Genomic DNA, 17,425 nt, shown 5'->3' on the forward strand with positions numbered 1-17,425 from the left:
ATTTATAAAAGAAACTTCTGTTTCCATTATTCTGATTCTTTTTCAATATTCCAGAAAAAATTTCTAACATGAGGAGAGTAGACACAAACTTCAATATTTAATAAATTTTATCTTGAGAACATCAAAAACAAGTTTACACTTTAAATTGCATTATAAAAAATACATCAGTCTTCACGTTAGTTTTACATGGAAATATATAATTATTTGAATATTTAAATATAGCTTTTCTTTAAGCAAAAAAAAGTGTTACTCAGAGCCCTAGTTACATAAATAATTTAAATCCACAAATGCAAAATACACTCTTTACACAATATTGTTCACACTGTTATTCAACAGGACAATTACAATAAAAATCTATGCAAGATACTGAAAGGGACAAGATTAACAAAATATTCTTCATGGTTGTAATTAACTCTTTACTATGAAAGGAATACAATGCACTCTTTGCTGCACAAAATCACGGATTGTTTTAATCTAATCTGAAAATTAGGCCAACATTTATTTAGACACGGGCAAATCTTATATCTTATTGAAATTATTCTGAAAGTAATTCATTTCCAATTTAACTTCAGTTTTACAATTTTAAGTTTTCAAGCTTGCCTAAAATAACGATGGCTATAAGAACTTAAAACACCTACAAAAAATTAAACAAAATCATCAGTTCTGTATTATACTCTAGTATATTCGGTACTGTAGATTTTAAATTTCCTTATTCTCTGTTAAAAATGGTACTTACAAGTTTCCAATGTAAAAGGCAGTGTCATTTTTAACATTAAATTTTGATCACTTGACTCCTTGCTGTGTGACATAATCGCAATGCATGTTTTGTCATATTCACATGTTGTTTTAATGCTTATGGACTGAAAGAATGCAGAATGTGTATTACTAATACCTAAGAGAATGATGTGTCCACTCCTAGGGACAAGGACAGTAATACCTACAAACAGAAGAGATTATATACTGGCTGTTTACTTGCTAATTGGTAAGCAGAGATTTCTTCCTAAATTAATATTCTAAGGAGCTTTTTTTAAGCCAATAGCTCACAGAAATTTTTTAACAAAGGAAATTAAAATTTTTGCTATAAGGAGGCAAGGTTTAAAAAAATGCTATACATGTCTTACTTTGCAACTAAAATTACAATTGTCCATTTATCACCACAGGTTAAAAAATAGCTCCTAAAATAAAACCACATTCATATTTCATTAATCCTAAGAAAACACATTTTTGTCTCTGAAGTGAAGATACATCTTAACACTGACTCTAGTCTCAATAAAATATAGCAGTTACACAATCTAGGGAAAATTCATATTTCCCCTTAACATCAATGACAGAAAAAGATCCAGGTCCTTAGCTGAACAGGGTAACAGGATGCATCTGTACCAGCTCAGTCAATGTCCCTGAATAAAAGGATCTGAGTATGTTCAAGTACGCTAGGCTTACATTGCGTATCGGTGTGTCCGTTATCTGAACTCTTTAAATCAATTAGGTAGTTTAAGTTAAATTATCGCATTAGTTTAATCTTAAACTATCTGATTAGTTTAAAATAATCAGACAGTTTAAAATAAGCTAATGTACAAATACGGTTTTTCACTTGCAAAATGGGTCTCTACTAAGGTGACTAGTTTGACTCAATCTTTTAAAATGTTGAAGTTTTTGACTTACAGCAATTAATGAATGGCCTGCCCAAATACTACCAAGCCAGTAATTTCAATAATGCCTGGAGTATTAGTAAGTAAGGCCATAAGATTGCCTGGATTTTCACAATAAACCACCAGCCCTTCAAGTACAAGGGAATAAAGGTGGTTTTAAAAGCCCAATCACATTAGCAAAATTGACTTCCATATACGACCTAATAATGCTAAGTAAGAGATTTATGAGTACATACGTCCAAATGAGGTAAGCTACAGACTTGAGGATCCAATTTAAATGAAGGAGAAAGAATTTGTGTTAGTATATAAAATCACCAGGCACTTTTTAAAAACTAGATTAAAGATTACTCTGTGGAATGGTTTTAAAAGAGAACTACTTTTGTGATTAAGTTAATCATGCTCAAAAATTGAGATAGCACACACAGTTCCTTCTAATTATCAGTGTAGAATACTATATTAATGATGCCAGTTCAAAATGGAGAACCTAGGTGCATATAGATTTGTTCAGTTTTTAAAGAGATCTCATTAATTTGCTATGTTCATTCTCCCAGTGTTATAACTTGTTGGCACAAAGGATTTTCATAAACATTAAATAAAGACATTTGATTTAAGGAACAAAGGTTCTACATACTACGCTAAATTATAGTGACAAATTAAGATTAAGCTCTTCTATGGAAACGGGACACAGGCTGCTTCTGAATCTTTAAAAAAAGGACCCTAAACACTAATTTTAAATGGATATAAAATTTCTGAAAAATAATATCTATAGCAAAATAGTTTAAGGTCAGTTTCCCCAGCAAAGTTGGGAAAACTATGTGCACTAAAGTTCCAAATGTATTTCAAGTGAAGTACTGGATTCTCAATGAGCTATGACACATGCACAATCCTATTTTACCTCATTACTTCTCAATTTGCTTGCAAGCCGAGTCACCATTCTATCAGAATCTGGTATGTAACATGAACTTCTCAAATCATATTCTCTAACAGGTGTTATAAGTCTTTTCTTTCTGCGACGGTACTTTTTAGTACCGTGCTTTATACCTGCAGTGCTGGAAAGAGACTCAACTGGTTGATGAGAAGGACCCGCCACAGCCACGACATGCTCTTCAGCACCAGCTGGTGGGGCTGAGGAGTTCACAAGTGCCTCAGGTGGTCCCTCTGCCTCCTGTATGCTCCTGGCCAAGGACTGTCTAAGCTGCATCCTAGCAAGAGTGGTCCTGGATGGATGTCTAACAGGACACAAAACACCAGAGAACCTGGAAACATACTTTCTAATTATATCGCTTGCTTTTATCTGAGTCCAAATTGCCAGTTTTTCTGCAGCTAGTCTGGATTCTTGCTGGTGGGTAACTTCTTTGTAAGCATTTTTGGTAAAATGTGATTTCTTACTTGTCGTCTTCTTTGTCCAAATGTTCTTTTTACTTTTCTTTTTGCAAAACTCACTTCTAACTGATTGGGAAGAGATTTTGGCACCATCATGACTTGAAAGAGTTAGTTGGAAATTCTCCTTGGGAATCTCACTAGCATTCACGTTCTTTGAAGTTTCTCGAAATGCATAAGGTTGACTGGTCCTATGGAGGACAGATCTTTCTGGTGTTGTCATAAAAGATGTTGAAGCAAGGTTTTGTCTGTTACCAGCATTCTCTTCTACACTCAGGTCATTCCTACTAAGATCAATGTCAATCATCTCACACTTGTACAAGTCTGGTTTTATTTGATTCTGTGGAGGTTTAATTACAGTGTTCTTACGCAGTGGGCCATTAAGGTTATCTGCTTTACATGTGTATAAAATTTGTGAGTTGTCATCCGAACTACAGTGCTTCATTTTAGGAGAGTTGAAAGATTTGCTTTCCTTCGGTTTGATACTTAAAGAATTAAAAGCACTTATTAGGGAATCAAGTGATGGAGCTTCTAAAATTTCTGTTTGTGATGCAGAAACTTCAGCAGTCTGAAATTGGGCTCTTTTTCCCTCCTTACTGCCACTTTCTAAATGCTTCCTTTTGGGAGGTGTCTCTTCTTGTCCAGTCATTTTTCTTTTCTTCAACATGTGCTTTGAACAACTACTCTGAGTTTCATGGCTGACTGTTGCTGTCTGGCTCTGAGAAGCCACATGCCAATGCTGTGTATGAAGTCCTTCTGCTTGGGAAGGAGAGCATGGTCTGCCAGAGATCCCTGGAAAGTCATCAACACCTTCAGTACTGCCTCTACTATCTTCCTGATCTGGGGGATACTGAACAGATACAGTGTCTTGACTAAAGTCAGACCAAGGAGGCGTTCCTTCATCCAAAAGAGCGTTTTTGGTATTAGAGTCACTACCATCTTCTTGCATTTGAGGCCATGTTTTGTCCTCACAAGGAGGTATGTGAGGTAAGGCTTCAAGGACTGGTTCATCAGGATCATCTTCCATGAACTCTATTTGTTCCAGGTTACTTCGAGAATCAAATATGTAAGTAGAATCTGATGAGGGGATTACATAGCTCTTTACTCTCCGGTCAAAAGTCACTCTCTTACGTTGGCGTATTTTCTTAACCACTTCTTGAGGATGAGCAGTGTAAGACTGGAGAGAAGCATCATGCTGAAAAGCCAACCTAGAATCACAAGACTGATAGCTCACATTTTCTACATCTGGTTGTCTTGTTTGGCGGATTACTGACACAGTAAAGGCAGCACGATTTACTGCACAAACATTGGATTCCCAGTTCTTATCTTGGAGGCCAACATCTCTTACCTCTTCACCAAGATCAGCTTCTTCATTAGGTTTCTGCAGTTGTTGAGTCACTGGCTGAGAAGTGTCTTCCGAATTGAAATTTTCTCCAAGGTAATTAGATTCACAGCTCCTATTTTCTGGATCAATATAATTTTGATCAGGCCCTTGTGACTGGTAAGTCATAGATGGATCAGAGGAATCAATGTTAAAATTTATCTCATGACCACAAGACTGACAAGTGGAGTCTCCCAGGATAATATAGTCATTCTTCCGGTTTATTATTTTGAAACTCTCTTTGGATTGGTTTGTCACTGATTGAAGAGAGGATTCATAATCGTATCTTAATTTACAACCACAGAATTCGCAGTGGTGATTTCCTACCAGTGTAGAGCCAGTAGGTTCTGCATCATCGGTTTCTCTGATGGTCATCTGAGGTGGATCAGTCTCTAGCTGAAGAGAAATGTGTGGATCAGAAATTACTTCACGGTCACAATCACTGTCACTAGCCACATCCACAAAGACCAACTGTGGAGAATCTGCCTCTCCATCAGATGTTTGACACTGGTTAACTACTATTTGAAAAGATACATCAGAAGCATACATCTCAGAATCACTAGATTCATTGGATTTTTCTTCCATGTCAAGAAATGCTTCCTTCTGAAGGTTTGTTTCTTTCTGAGCCACTTGAAATGGATCAACTTCTGACTGCAGATGAACACTAGAATCATAACTGAGTCCAGAACTGCAAGGCTGGTAGTTCTCATTTTCCAGGTCACTTTGATCCTGCTTTGGTGAGTTGACTTCTTTGACAGACTCGTTCACCACAGATGGATCCGTCACAAACTGAACAGGATCATCAGAATCGTAACTTGCTTCAAAATCAACCAGTCTGTAGCTCTTATCTTCCAGATAAATGTGGTCTTCCTTCAGATTCATTTCTTTGACAGTTTTTGGAAGATGGCCAGTTCTTGACTGACAAGGGTCATTGGAATCAAAGTTCATTTCAGGATAAGGATCACCGTTGCTAACTTCCAAACTGGCATGCCTTTTTTGCAAAGTTTGTGGTGGCTGAATCACTGAGTGAAGAGAGACATTTGTACCATAAATGATTCCAGAGCCATGGGGCTCATAGCCCTTATTATTCAAACTAGCATGTTCCTCCCTTGGTACATTCATTTCTTTAAGAGGTTCTTGAGTTGTATTAGTCACAGAGTGAACAAGCTCATCAGAACTAAAATTTACCTTTGAAACACTAGATTCAACAATCTTATCTTCCAAGTCAACATGCTCTTTCCAATGGTTGATCTGAATAACTTCAGTATGGCAAGCCACTGGCTGAAGGACCTCACAATCATATGTAATTCCAAAATCCTTAGCTTTATCCCTCTTACTTTCCAACTCAATGTCTTTTTCCTTCCAAGGACTTATGTTTGTGTTGGTTTCACTGGGCTGGGCAGCCGCTGACTGAAGAGAGTCATCAGAATCACACAAATGACCGTGCTTAGCTTCCAGCTCAATGTGTTCTGGTTCCAAAGTAGTTACTTTAGGTTGATCACCTATTGACTGGACCAAGAAATCAGAGTCCAAATTTGTTTCAGAGTAGTTACATTGGTTGTTCTTATTTCCCAAGCACATTTGTTCTTTATTCTCAAGGTTTATTTGTTTTATAGCTACTTCAAGTTGATCCACTGAAGAATGTGAAGAAACATCAGAATCATAAAGTACTTTTGAACCATTAGATTCATTGATCTTATTTTCCAGGCTTATAGACTCTTCTTGCCACAGGTTCATTTTTTTAATCACTTCAAGATGTCGTTCAGTCAATGACTGAAGATGAGCAAGAACAGAACTAAAAGTTGTGTGAGAATAACTAGGTTGGTCAATGTTGTCTTTCAAGTCATGTTTTTCCTTCAGAAAATTTAGCTGAGGCTGGTCAATGACTGGATGAAGACAATCATCAATATTAAAATTTGTTTGAAAACCTCGAAGTTCAGTACTTTCACCTTCTGGATCAATATGGTCCTCCTTCAAAACAGGTAGTTGAGGTTCTGTCACTGCATGAGAGACACTGGAGTCTGAACTTACTTCAGAATCTCTAAATTCAGCACATGTGCCTTGTAATTCAGCATGTTTTTCTTTTTGAAGCCATGTATTTTTAACAATTACTTCACATTTGCGAATAACTGACTGAAAAGGAGGAATATCACAATTCAATCTTGTTTCAGAAACACTCAATTCATTACTTTTGTTTTCTAAGTGTACATGTTGTTCTTTCTGGAAGTTTATGTCATTAGTGGGATCTTCCAAATGTCCTGTCTTTGGATAAAAAGAATCATAGTCCACACTTAGTTCAGAATTAGGAGGCTCACTGTCATTTCTTGTGTGTGCCTGATCTTCTTTTTGAGAATGCATCTTTTGGACAGTTACCTCAGTGGGACTGGTCCCTGAATGAAGAGGGGCAAGAGAGTCGGAGCTCAGTTGAGAGTCACTGGGCGTGTCACTGTTCCTCGCTAAGTGTGCGTGCTCTTCTTCCTGAGTGACTACTCCAACAGCTACTTCAGGTGGATCGTTTCCTGAATGAGGAGGAATATCAGAATCAAAAGTTATTTCAGAAACACAAGATTCATTACTCTTATTTTCCAGATCAACAGGTTTCTCCTCATTAACAGCTACTTCAGGTTGGCCAACTACTGAGCAATTAGGAATATCAGAATCAAAAGTTATGTCAGAACTACTTGACTCACAGCTCTCATCTTCCACGTTAATGCCATCTTCGCATAGTCTTTCAACATCCAGCTGAGACCGCTCAGAAACTGACAGAAGAGGGGAATCGGAATCAAATGTCAACTCAGAACTGGAGCACCCATTGCTCTTAACTTCCATGTCGACATTTAACTCGTTAAGATTTAGTTCACCCAAAGCCCCTTGAGGTTGATCATTAGCTGACTGATCAAGGAAAGCATCAAAACTTAGATTAGAAATGCTAGATCGAACACTCTCATTGTCTAGGTCAATATCTACTTCCTGATGATTTACTTCTTTAACTGCTACTTGAGATTCATCAGCCACTAATTGAGCATCAGCATGAAAACCCATTTCAGGACCATGAGACTCACAGTTCATATCCACAAGGTCAGCATTCTTCTCTTTCAGAAGATTTATGTCTTCAACATTCCTCCCAGGTTCATCAGCCACTGTCTCAAGAGAAACGTCACAATCAAGATGTGCTTTCGCATTACTGAATTTACGTTTCTTATGCTTCAGGTGGACAGGTCTACCTTTCATCTTTCTTCCTTTGGCAGACGTTTGAGGGCGATCCAGAGAAGTATCAGTATCAGAACTTGCTTCAGAACTACTTGATCCATAGCTCTCGTCAACCAAGCTAGCGTGAGCCTTCTTCCTAAGTCTTTTTCTTCTCACCACGGGGGGCTCACCACCTGCAGAGGTAGACTCATCACCTCCTTCAGACTGGCTGCTACTGCCATAGCTTGGATCAACCAGATGACTGTGTTCCCTCTTGGAAAGGTTCACTGCTGTTGCAGGCTTTGGGGGACAATCTTGAGTTGACTGAGATGAGGCACCAGCATCGAAATTCATTTCAGAACTACTGGAATCATAGCTTTCATCAACCAGGCTGGTGCGCTTCGTATTCTGAAGACGTACTTCTTCTTCAGCAATCACTTGAGAATCGCTGGCAATCTCCTGAACAGAATCACTGGAAGCACTGGCTGAAGGTGTTCCAGAAGCATTGGACGTGTTATTTGAAGACTGTAAGTCATCATCAGTGTCATCTGAATCACTTGTTTCGCTGTCAAACAGTTCAGATACAGCAAACAGCGAATTACAAGAGGAGCCACAATCAAAACTCATATCAGAAATTTCAGATCCACAGCTTTCAGCATCATCATCAAGCTCCTCCTCCTCCTCCTCCTCCTCCTCCTCGTCCTCGTCCTCGTCCTCGTCCTCCTGGCAAAGACATAAGTCCTGCACAGCCCACTGGGGCGGAACAGATGCTAGCTGATCAGAATCATCGCCATCCATTTCAGAACTCACTAAGCACTGCTGTGGCAAAAGCGCCGGGTATTCTTCTTCGGCTGCATAGAGATCCGAGTGCAGATCCTCGCAGTGCTCGGCAGCGGCAGGAGGCGCCTCAGTGTAACTGGGGCCTGCTGCTTCATCTTCTTCTTCAGATGAAGATTCAACTCTTACAGCAAGCATGGCATTTCTAAGTTCACGGAATCTAACAGCAGGTGTAAAGTCTGTACCTGTGGCTCTGAGATTATTCTGTGCGATCAATTTATCTAAATCGAGACATAAAGGCTGCTTAGCTGGCTGATTCTCTTGGTCATGAGAGGATGGTGTAGGATCCTCCTCTGGCTCAGCTGGGTCTGTGTCACAACTTGGAAAGGACTCTGAAGCGATGGCTAATACCAACCGAGAAGAGGAAGTGCTCGCTGTGACTCCTCTATCATAAGAACAACTAGGTAAGCAACTAGCAGGAGCATTACAAATGACTGGGGGGCGTATGATGCTTTTCCCACTACTTGTGCCTTGACCACCATCTACTGAACTTTCCATACCACTCTCAACTCTATAACCAAACTCCAAGGACTGCTGCTGTCCCTTCTCCAGTTTTTGGATAACTGATGGCCGAATTGCAAGCTCCCTTTCACATTCCTGAGGGTCACTAGGCTCAAAATCTATGTCTTCAACAGAAGACTCAGTATCAGAAACATCAGAGAAGAACTCGTCACAGCTGTCTGTATCAGTATCATCATCAAAATCAAAATAATCATCATCATCATCATCATCTAGATCTTCAGGAATAAATTCATCCAGAAAAACCACATCAGGTGACTCAGGATTCTCGTTCTCTGCTGATCTGAAAAAAATGGAGGGAAGTAACTCATTAAGTATTCTAATTTGGGAACTGGAAAAATGACTCAGCACTTGGGATGCTTGCCTGCAAAGCATAATGACCCAGGTTAGATTCCCCAGGACTCACATAAAGCCAGATGCACAAAGTAGCACATGCACCTGGAGTTCCTGTGAGCTAGCTGGAGGCCCTGACACTCCCATTCTCTCTTTCTTCTATCTATCTCTGCATTCAAATAAGTATTTTTGTTTGTTTTACTTCATTTCGTTTTTCAAGACAGGATCTTACTCTAGCTCAGGCTGATCTGGAATTCACTATGTAGTCTCAGGGTGGCCTTGAACTCAGTGATCCTCCTACCTCTGCCTCCTGAGTGTTGGGATTAAAGGCATGTGCCACCACACCCGGCAAGAATTTTTAATTAAAAAAAAAATTTACCAAAATCATCCCAAAAGGTAACTGGATTACACCAGAGAACCTTCTCTTTTCAGTTGGAGTGACCTTGGGATGACTCAGAAGGCATCATGGTGCTGGAAAAAAGTGACAGGAGTGCTCAGCACTGCAATATCTCTATCTACATGGGTGAAGTGTCATGTACAGATCACAGATGGACACAGATGAAGTGTCATGTAGAGATCATGGATGCACACGGGTGAAGTATCATGTAGAGATCACGGATGCACACGGGTGAAGTGTCATGTAGAGATCACGGATGCACACGGGTGAAGTGTCATGTAGAGATCACAGATGGACACAGGTGAAGTGTCATGTAGAGATCACGGATGCACATGGGTGAAGTGTTACATAGAGATCACGGATGCACACGAGTGATGTGTCATGTAGGAATCACTGATGCATATGGGTGATATGTCATGTAGAGATCACAGATGGCTACCTTACCCGTCTTCCTCTTGGTCGTAATGCGGATGATGTCGCATGACATCCTGCAGGAAACGTTCCATCAAACCACTGAAATATGGCCGACGTCTACTCTGTCTGGTCAGGTTTCTGTGCTGAGCACTGAACAAGTGCTATGAAAGAAAAAGTGAATATTTCTAAATGAGTAATAGCCATGTAAGAATTCATAAAAATGGATTAATTTTTATGTTCCTGGACGAAGCACATATTAGTAGCCTTGTCATATAGCACTTCTAACATACAAATCTAAAAACCATGGAAGCATCTCCCCCTTTCATGCAGTACTTACATTGTTCTAAGGAAATCGTCTGACTTATGCCAGAAAGGATATATAACACAGCATGTAACAAGAACTAGACACTCCTAATAAAATCTTGAAATTACAGCATGCCCTGAGATGTAAAGTCATGTAACTGTCTAAAATAATAAAGAAATTTTCATAACATGGAGAAAATGGGATATAAAAACCACATGTATAGTTTTGTTTCAAACTATAGTTTCAAAATGTATAAATATATACATACATGAAAAATATACCAAAATCATTAATATATTTGTATGTGTGATGTGGTTATGTATAATTTTTAAATGTTTCCTTAAGATTTTTATATTTTTCAATAAATGTTTTATAACAAGAATCTGTGACAAGAGAGAACAAGGTTGGAGCCTCGTATCCAAAATGAACAGAGATTAGTTCAAAAAAGCTTAAATAGCATTCTGAGATAAGCACATTAAATTTTTCTGCTTTACTCACAGTTAGATAACAATATCATTATTTATCAGACTAACACATGGGATGGGAAGTTGAATACAGACTGAAACATATGACATATCAAACATAGTGCTAATCAGTAATAGTGTACCCTTTTGACATGAAAAGAGTGGGGCACAAGATTTAAGAGTAAGTAGTCCAAAATTGTGTACCTAACAAATTGCAAAGCTGGGATTTGAATCTGAGTCTAACTCCAATTATACTCTTTGCAATGTATCATGCTAGCACAAATGGCATATTTCTAAAATATATATATATATATATATCTCATACAAGACATATAACCATGTCTTAACAGTACTTTTTTAAAATCTTGTTTTACGTATCTCATGCTAAAAGAACTTAAGTTGGTAGCTCCTAACCACGGTTACTACTCTGAGAAGTATTTCCTCTAATGTTAACATCAGAATTTTCTTCTAGTGCTACCTTAGCCCCAGGAATAGTCTAAAACCTGACTATCTCAAAATCCTCTTGCTATACAGCTCTCCAATGTGTAGGACCCACCTATCACCAGAGCTGGGCCTCTGGTAGTTAAAGCTGACAAGTGTACAAGGGAGCAAATAAAGATCCAATTATAATCCAACCTTGTCCTCTTTCTGCCAAGGCAAAAAGAAAAAAAAAATGGCAATGTAAATGGATAACTGCACTTACATAAATTGCAATAATCACCACATATACATATGTATGATAGGTGAGTGCCTTTAGAAGTTTTGGACTGATATATAGCACACACAAAGTACAATTCATATGCATACAGCCTATTAAATTGTCACAAAGTAAACAGACTTATAACCATCTAGCCATGAGAATAAACACCTATAAATCCTTATGTCCCATTCCAATCTAATATTCCTTCCCTCTTCCCCCAAGTGAGCTACTGTCCCAATCCGTAACACTAGTTTTGAAAGGTTCAGGGATTTACATAAAGTATGTCATGTGACATCATTATTTAGCTTCTCATTCAATATTGCATTCTTGATATTCTTCCACATTAGCTGTAGTCTGTTCACCTTCACATGTGTATTCTACTGGAGGAATACAGTGTACTTCATCCATTCTGTTCTGTTCTTGATAAGCTGTAGGTTGTTTCCAGCATTTGGAAATTAAAAAAAAAAAAAAAAAACTGCAAAGAACCTTGTAATTGTCTCTGTTAATACCATACACAAGTATTTTATTAATTTAATTTTATTTATTTGTTTGCAAGCAAAGACAGAGAGAGAGAGAGAAGAGAGACAGACAGACAGAATGGGCATGCCAGGGCCTCCAGCCACTGCAAACAAACTCCAGATGCATGTGCCCCTTGTGCATCTGGTTTACGTGGGTCCTGAGGAATCAAACCTGTGTCCTTTGGCTTTGTAGGCAAATGCCTTAACCACTAAGCCATCTCTCCAGCCCCAATACACAAACATTTTTGCTGAGTGTATTTCTAGAATGCCTGGGTCATAAAGGATATCCAAGTACCAATTGAGTTTACAGTTTTAGTATACTAGCAGTTGTCTTTGTATACATTGCTCTGCTAACCTATTAACATTTGGTACTGTCACTCCTTTAAAAACTAGTGTAGAAAGTTTTCCATGTTATATACTATGTTCTTTATTTTCGATTTCTTGATTTTCATATTTATTGGCACTCTTGATATCCTCTTTTATGATGTTTCTTTTTAAAAAAACATTTTTATTAGCCGGGTGTGGCAGTGCAGCCTTTAATCCCAGCACTTGGGAGGCAAAGATAGGAGGATCGCCATGAGGTCAAGGCTACCCTGAGACACAGTGAATTCCAGGTCAGCCTGAGCTACAGTAAGACCCTACCTCAAAAAACTAAAAGAAAAAAAAACCACTTTTTATTTATTTACTTATGAGAGAAAGATAGCCTCTTGCCACTGTAAATGATTCCATATGCATGCGCCACTTTGTATAGCTGGCTTTATGTGGGTAATGGGTAATTGAAACTGGACCAGCAGACTTTGCAAGCAAGTTCCTTTAACCACTGAACTCTCTTTCCAGCCCTGTTGTTTCTTTTTTAAGACACAATTATTGCTGGACTGAAAACCATTTTGTAGTCCAGGCACAGTCTTGTCCTCCTAGGCACTGGAATTATGGGTGTGCCCCACCATGCCCAGCTCTTCGTTCTGTTGTTCGAATCCACGTTTTCTTCCTATTTAATTTGTAGAAACACCTGATTTATTCTAGACACAACTCTTTGTTCAATTACTTATGTCTCAAATATCTCTGTCCTCTCTGTGGCCTGCCTTTTCATTTTCTCAATCATCTTCCATTATTTAATTTTATTGTAGCCCAATATATTATTTCTTCTTCATTATGAGAAAGCTCTTCCTCCTGAAGCATTTTTTTATTTGCTACAAGAGGTTTTTTTGTGTTACCTACAACACATCTTTAATTGATTTGGAATTCTTTTTAAACACAGAATGATTTAACAATAGCTTCACTTCCCCTAATATCTGTCCAATTATTCTAGTATCATTTATTGAAGAAAGTCTTATCCTCACTGCTTTGAAATTCCACAAATTAAATGTCTGTTGCCATGATTTTCCTAACTCTCCACCAAGACTATATTGTCTTAATGACTAGCGTTTAATGTCTGGTAGAGTAGATCCTCTCCGATCTTTTTTTTTTTTTTTTTTAGGTAGGGTCTCACTCTTGCCCAGGCTGACCTGGAACTCATTCTATAGTCCCAGGATGGCCTTGAACTCACAGCAGTAATCCTACCTCTGCCTCCCAAGTGCTGGGATTAAACATGTGGGTTGCCACACCTAGTCTGCTCTGATCATTTTTAAGATTAAGTTCTCCATACCTGTTTCACTTCCACATTGGCTTAATTTTCATTAAAAAAAAATCATGGGATTTTGATTGGATTTTCATTAGGTAAGCACAATAAACTGGAAAAAAAATGTGCTATGTTCATATTAACTCTTTCAATCCATGAACATGGAGTTGTTTTTTTTTGTTTGTTTGTTTTTGTTTTATTTCTTGTGTTTAAATGCTGTTTAGCTTACCCCACTCTCTACACAGCACTGGGATTGAACTCAGGCCCTTGAGTATACTAAGTATTCACTCCAACATGGAAATAAGTCCCCAGCCTTCAATGTTTAGATTGTAGGCAAAGAACTTATATGTAAATTTTATTGTCCTTAGAATATAGTCCTTAGAATTTGATATTACTGTAAATAATATCTTCTTTCAATCTCATTTTATGCATGTTATTTGCATATAAAACATTTTCTTTTACTGTTGGTCCAAAAGCCTTGGTGGTGCTTGTTGTTTTATGCTTTGATTTTTGTTTGTATTTTTTAGCTCAAGTCTCTCCATGGTGCCCTGGTTAGTTTCAAACTCAAGTAATCAAATGATCCTCCTGCCTCACCCTTTTTATTAGTTAGGACCATAGGCACATCCCACTGCACTTGGCTCTAAGACTTTTAAACTGATTTATGAATTCTAATCATTTGTCCATATCTCTTTGATTGTCTATATCCAGAATCGTGTGATAAGTAATAGCTTTATTTTTTTTATACAACAGCTTTAGCCTTTTTGCCACTATTATCTGTTTCCTTATTTCTGAGAATAGGATTTCTGATAAAATGTTAAATATAGTTTTATTTTTTATTTTCTTCTTGCATTGCTGGGGACCAAACATAGAGCTTCATACATGGTAGACAAGTGCTCTATCACTCAGGTAAATATACATACACACACACACATCACTGAATATAGTTTTAATTTAAGCACTGTCTATTTTTACATTAGAATATACTTGTACTTAACATTTTTCCTTTAAAGTCTGTTTTTATAAGTTTTTAAAATATTTTATTTATTTATTTATTTAAGGGAGCAGATAAAGAGGGAGAATTGGTGTACCAGGACCTCCGGCAACTGCAAAAGAACCTCCAGATGCATGTGCCACCTTGTGCATTTAGGTCCTGGGGAATCAAACCTGGGGCCTTTGACTTTGCAGGCATGTGCCTTAACCACTTAGCCATCTCTCCAGCCCTGTTTTTATTATTATTTTTAAACTTTTTATTTTGAAAGAAAGAAATAGAAAGAGGTAGAGAGAGAGAAGGGGCTCACCAAGGACTTCAGCCACTGCGAACTCCAGACACACGAGTCCCCTGACATCGCGCACTTGCATCAGCGTGTGTCTGGAGATTTGAACAGGAGTTCTTGGGCTTCATAGGCAAGTGCCTTAACCACTAAGCCATCTCTCCAGCCCCTATCTTTATTACTTTTGCATGTATTTTTCTCTTCTTTCCTGCCTTCTTCTATGTTTTATTATTCTAATTTTCCCCTTTCTTTTAACTTGTTCATTATATATTCTTCCTGGACTACGGGTAGGAACAGAAGACAGTAATTAACCCTAAACTGTCCAAGTCTGAAATCACTTGTTAGTTTACTCTTTCCATCAACAATGTGAGATCCTTAGAAAGTAACTCCATTTCACTGCCCTCCCAACCTACATAGCATTGTTGTTAAACCACAAACATTATTTATTTAGATTGCCTACATATTTACCTTTCCATTGTTCTTCATTACTTCCTGATATCTCTGAGCTTCCATCTGGAATCATTTTCCTTCTGCCTGAAGAACTCCTTTTAGTTTTTCCTTTAGTGAGGGTCTGCTGGTGACAAATTCCCTTAATTTTTGTTTCCTGAAAATATTTTTATTTCACCTTACTTTGAAAAGATATACTTATTGAGTAGAGAATTCTAGGTTGGCAGTTGTTTTCTTTCTTTTGGCTTCCATTGTTTCTATTGAATACTCTACCAGATCTATACCCCATATGTCTTCACTGCCTTAATAGTTTTCCAAAGCCCTGAAATATATATATATACATATGTATATATATTTTCCAAGCTTTCATCATTAATACAAATTATCCTGGTTGTCATCAATAAAATTTTTAGGTGCCAATTTCGTGCAGAAGTGTCCAAATATATAAAAATGATTATTTTAAATGCTAGGCCAAAAAAATTTACTCTAAATGTTTACTGGATAGAACTATAGTTAAAGAATTAATGTTTTACCATTCTTAAAGGTTCAATAGTAATCTTCCAGTCAATTAATGAAACAAATTATCAATCCGAAGACAAATATTAAAAAGTCTTGATTTATTTTGTGCTTCATGTGTATGACCAGCATTAAAAAGGTTTTCTTTGAAAAATGACAGAAGTATAAAAAAAAAATCACACAAAAAAAACTTTTTATAGAATGAAATCAAGTGATTTCTATTCAACAAGACAAATGCCACCACACAGTTTGTACATACTGTACACTTATCTTAGATATCATCTAAGATAAAACAGTTCAGCATTTATAAAGCCAAAACAGAATTGTGTACCATTTCACCCATGACAGAGCTACAGCTTAGACCCTCAAGACGACGGGAAGTAACGACTCTGGGCAGGAACAGTAGCTGCTATTTCCATAAACACATGTGTGAAAATCTCCATACACAATGCTTCACGAACTCTTCCAACAAATGAGAAGGGACTACGACTCATTCAGTCTATAAAACTGGTATTATACCAATACCAAAACCACACAAAGACATTGCAATAAAAGAAAGCCACAAACCAACATTCGTGACAAATACATCAAAATTCAGCAACATGTAAAAAGTATTAGACACCATAACCAAGTAAACTCTAAGAAGTGTAAGATATACATCCAAAAATCAATCTATACTATAGAATCTATAAAGTATAGATTGCTCGGTAGCCAACCAAAATCAGTATGCTGAAGTTCTAACCCCAAATATGACTATATCTAGATTTTGTTTTTAGAAAGTAATTATAGTTAAGTGAAACCAAAAGCATGGAGTCCTAATTGGGTCAGTGAACTTATAAAAGAGAGTTAACAGCTGGGTGTGGTGGCGCATGACTTTGATCCCAGCACTCTGGAAGCAGAGGTAGGAGGATTGCTGTGAGTTTGAGGCCACCCTGAGACTACATAGTGAATTCCAGGTCAGCCTGGACTAGAGTGAGAACCTGCCTTGAAAAGGAGAGAAAGAAAGAGAGAGGTCATCTTCTCACTGCAACAAGTGAAGACACATTGAGAAGGTACCTATCTACAGATGAGACAAATAGTCTTCATCAAAGAAATCATCTTTGCACCTTGATAAGGGATTTCTTAGCCTTTGGGACCATAAGAAATAAATTTAGGCTGTTTAAGCCACCTATTTTATTGTGACAACCTAAGTTAAAACAGTAATCTATATTAATACTTTCTTAAAAATTCAGAATTGTCTAACAGAGTAGAAGAGCATGTGACAAAGCCACCTCCTTTCACAATAAATACTCAACATGCTCAGAATAGAAGACAACCAGGTCATACTTAATCAACATGACCTAGCACTATATTTAATGGCAATAGAATGAGAGTTTTATCCCTAAGATCAAGAGACAAGGATGTCCATTTGCAACACTTCCATTGATTGTTTTGTAGGTTGAAGTAAAGGAAATTAGGCAAGAAAAGAAATAGTAAAACTATCAATAC

At 37.6% G+C, this 17,425-nt stretch overlaps 1 protein-coding gene across 1 annotated transcript in view; it reads right to left on the reverse strand.

Moving 5' to 3' along the window:
- Nucleotides 1–228: 228 nt before the first annotated feature.
- Zdbf2 (zinc finger DBF-type containing 2) overlaps nt 229–17,425 on the reverse strand; it is a 36,010-nt gene continuing 18,813 nt past the window's right edge. The window contains 5 exon segments of the mRNA XM_045147092.1: nt 229–7,550; nt 7,635–9,238; nt 10,130–10,260; nt 15,443–15,469; nt 15,471–15,578. Coding sequence (XP_045003027.1) covers nt 2,536–7,550; nt 7,635–9,238; nt 10,130–10,260; nt 15,443–15,469; nt 15,471–15,578 — 6,885 coding nt within the window. The 3' untranslated portion in view covers nt 229–2,535.

This window comes from Jaculus jaculus, chromosome 4 (assembly GCF_020740685.1).
Source record: "Jaculus jaculus isolate mJacJac1 chromosome 4, mJacJac1.mat.Y.cur, whole genome shotgun sequence".
NCBI lineage: Eukaryota > Metazoa > Chordata > Mammalia > Rodentia > Dipodidae > Jaculus > Jaculus jaculus.